The 3,264-nt window shown below is 46.4% G+C and overlaps 1 protein-coding gene across 1 annotated transcript in view; it reads left to right on the top strand.

The window, feature by feature from the left end:
* The first annotated feature begins 1,197 nt into the window (after positions 1 to 1,197).
* parvaa (parvin, alpha a) overlaps positions 1,198 to 3,264 on the top strand; it is a 122,683-nt gene continuing 120,616 nt past the window's right edge. Inside the window, exon 1 of the mRNA XM_043705652.1 lies at positions 1,198 to 1,584. Within this exon, the coding sequence (XP_043561587.1) occupies positions 1,452 to 1,584 (133 nt within the window). The 5' untranslated portion in view covers positions 1,198 to 1,451. The remainder of the gene's footprint in view (positions 1,585 to 3,264) is intronic.

The following is a 3,264-nucleotide window of genomic DNA, read 5'->3' as shown; positions in this document are numbered from 1 at the left end:
CCCAAGTCCCTCCTCCCTACCTTTTATCTTAGCCTGCTGGACACACTTTCCTCATTCCTGAAGAAGGGCTTATGCCCGAAACGTCAATTCTCCTGTTCCTTGGATGATGCCTGACCTGCTGCGCTTTTCCAGCAACACATTTTCAGCTTCTTCACCAGAGACCTGAGCATGTAATCCAAGCTAACGCTTGCAGTGCTGTGCTGAGGAATTACTGCACTGTTGGATAGACTCCCCACCTGTCCTCTCAAGTGAATGTAAATTATCCAACTATCGCCCTTTAGCTGAATACCATGGGAGTACTCCCCCAGTAGCGAGGCCTCTGCTAACATTCTAAAACCAGACAATCCACACCCCCTCCCCAGACCTGAAAAAGGGTTATAGCCAAAACATTGAGTTCGCCACATCCTGATGCTGCCTGGCTTGCTGTGTTTAGATTAGATTACTTACAGTGTGGAAACAAGCCCAACCCGCCGAAGCAAAACCCACCCAAACCCATTCCCGTACATTTTTCCCCTTCACCTAACACTACGGGCAATTTAGCATGGCCAATTCACCTAACCTGCACATATTTAGACTGTGGGAGGAAACCAGAGCACCTGGAGGAAACCCACGCAGACATAGGGAGAATGTGCAAACTCCACACAGTCAGTCGCCTGAGGCAGGAATTGAACCCAGGTCACTGGCACTGTGAGGCAGCAGTGCTAACTGCCGTGCCACCGTGTTCTTCCAGCCACCTAGCTGTCTACCTTAGAATCCAACATCTGCAGGTTTTTTTTGTATCTGGCCAATTTGGGCAGAGCAAGGCTCCCATAAACAGCAGCAACAAGACCAAGATTAAATGCTTTGATGTTAGCTGATGAGAGGTAACCATTGGCCCTACTGCAATACTGACAATACTGCAACTTCCTAACTACCGGCTTGTCGAACACAACATGTTGCCCATGATAACTCCCCACCCTCACTTTGGTTTTCAAACCTGATGCCTACCACATTTTAAAAAAAAACAAAATATACAAGGCACTCCTCTGTTGATGCAGAGCTTTGAGATTAAATCTGTGCACTAGTCTGCTTTAGCAACGTTTGTTAGAGGAGTGAACCAAGTTGTTCTCATAAAAATGGAGAAGATGTGACTATTTGTTTTTGATTTTGTTATTTCGGATCAGTCCAGGAGGAAGGTGGACTGTTAGGGTGTGAGTTACTCTGGGAGCAGAGATTCAGTGGGAGTGGTAGGGGAGAGAGAGAGACAAGCGCAGTCTTGCCTTGTGGCGCTGTGTTTAGATTCTCACTGCCTCATAGCCCTGGAATTCAGGACTCGCTGGGAATTCTGCTTCCGTCCATGGTTTTTTCTCCCGCCCCACTCTTTCTCACCCACAAGTCAAGGTGTACCGCGTACACATCAGTTTGCACAAACATTTGTCCCCCGCTGATCCGGAGCCAGCAACTGACAGAAAATGGCCAGTTCACCCCAGAAATCCCCATCCACTCCAAAATCCCCCATCCCGAAATCCCCCGGCTCGAGGAAAGAGGATTCCTTCCTGGGTAAACTTGGAGGAACTTTAGCCAGAAGGAAAAAGGCCAAAGAAGGTAATTTTTCTTAAAAAAAAATAACTTTGTCTTTCATGTAAATTGTTAACGCACGTCCTGAAAATGGTGCCTGTTTGGCTGATAGAGAAGTTTGCAACAAGTTTCGAAAACTTGCAGCTTCAACTGAAAGTGTTTAACTTTGTATGGCTTTGTGGCTAACATTAACAGCTTTAGCGGGTGCAATGTTAATAATTCACTCCTTTCATTTTAAACACGTTAATGTTTGAAGCCTCAACGTGGATTTCTGTTGTGTGGAGTTCACAGTTGAGTTCTGGGCTGGGTGTAGTCGGGCATCTTGTGGAATGTTTTCCGGTTCAGACTCATTCAGTTGGTAATAGAAGTTCTGCGGTTGAACTCGAAAGCCATTCTATCCTCCCCGCCCCGCGTTATCTCTCTCTGTGCAATGCTCTGTTACTGATCAAAAACAAGGTTAAGCCTGCAAATCAGGCGGGAGCTGCTTATCTGCGGTTGACAAGGGGCAGGTATGCAGGAAGATTAAAAAGCACCGGATTCTTGTAACTCATCGAATAGGTTAAACGAAAATCCAACCCTAGAGCAATAGAATTTCCACTGACAATATGTCGTTCATCGTAAATGAATGAATGATTTGTATTTCTTCATTTTAAATCTTAATTATCTGCATTTGTTGAGGGAAATTTAAGAGTGAAGGGTACAGAAGGCCATTCAGCCCCTTTTAAGACTGTTGACCTCGTATGTACAAGGTATTGTTAGGTCACATTTGGAGCACTGAGTACCATTCTGTTCTCCCTGCTGTAGGAAGGAATTTATTAAACTGGAAAGGGTGCAACACTTTCTACAAGAATGTCACTGATACAGAAGATTTGGGTTATAAGGAGAGGCTGGGTCGGTTGTGGCTACTTTCCCTGGAGCATCAAAGGCTGAGGTGAAAGTGAGGACTGCAGATGCTGGAGATCAGTTTTAAAAAATGTGTAGTGCTGGAAAAGCACAGCAGGTCGGGCAGCATCTGAGGAGCAGGAGAGGCGACATTTCGGGCATAAGCCCTTTAACGGCTATGGGCTGACCTTACAGAGATTTATAAAATCATGAGGGACATAGATAAGGTGAATAGCTGATGTTTTTCCCTAAGGTTAGGGAGAACAAAACTAGAGGGTATAGATTTCAGTTGAGTAGAGAAAGATTTAAAAGGGACCTAAGGGGCAATGTTTTTGCCCAGATGGTGGTGCACGAATCGAATGAGGAAGTGGTGGAGGTGGGCACAGTTACAACATTTAAAAGATGTTTGGATAGGTACATGGATGTGAAGGTACATGGATGGGAAAGATTTAGAAGGATATGGGCCAAACATGGGCAAATGGGACATATTTAGTTCAGGAAACCTCATTAGCATGGCCAGTTGGGTTGAATGGCCTGTTTCAATGCTGTCTGAGTCCATGACTCTAATTAGACCATGGCTGATCCTCCTGATCCTCCTCCTCATCCTCCTCCTCATCCTCCTCCCCACTCCTCCTACTCCTCCTTCCTCCCTCCTCCTACTCTCTCCCCTACCCCTACCGGAATCAGTCCTCCTATTGTCCAACCAAGGTTGTACTACCTGCTACCTGCCTTTGCCTATCCCCACTTCACCACCCTGCCCCCCACGCCCCCTTTATCTGCAGCTCCCCCCCCACCCCCCTCCGTCCTCGAGAAGGGTTACACCAG

This window comes from Chiloscyllium plagiosum, chromosome 16, assembly GCF_004010195.1.
Source record: "Chiloscyllium plagiosum isolate BGI_BamShark_2017 chromosome 16, ASM401019v2, whole genome shotgun sequence".
Classification (NCBI taxonomy): domain Eukaryota; kingdom Metazoa; phylum Chordata; class Chondrichthyes; order Orectolobiformes; family Hemiscylliidae; genus Chiloscyllium; species Chiloscyllium plagiosum.
The sequence above is the reverse complement of the archived record's forward strand: the minus strand, read 5'-3'. Positions and strand labels throughout refer to the sequence as shown.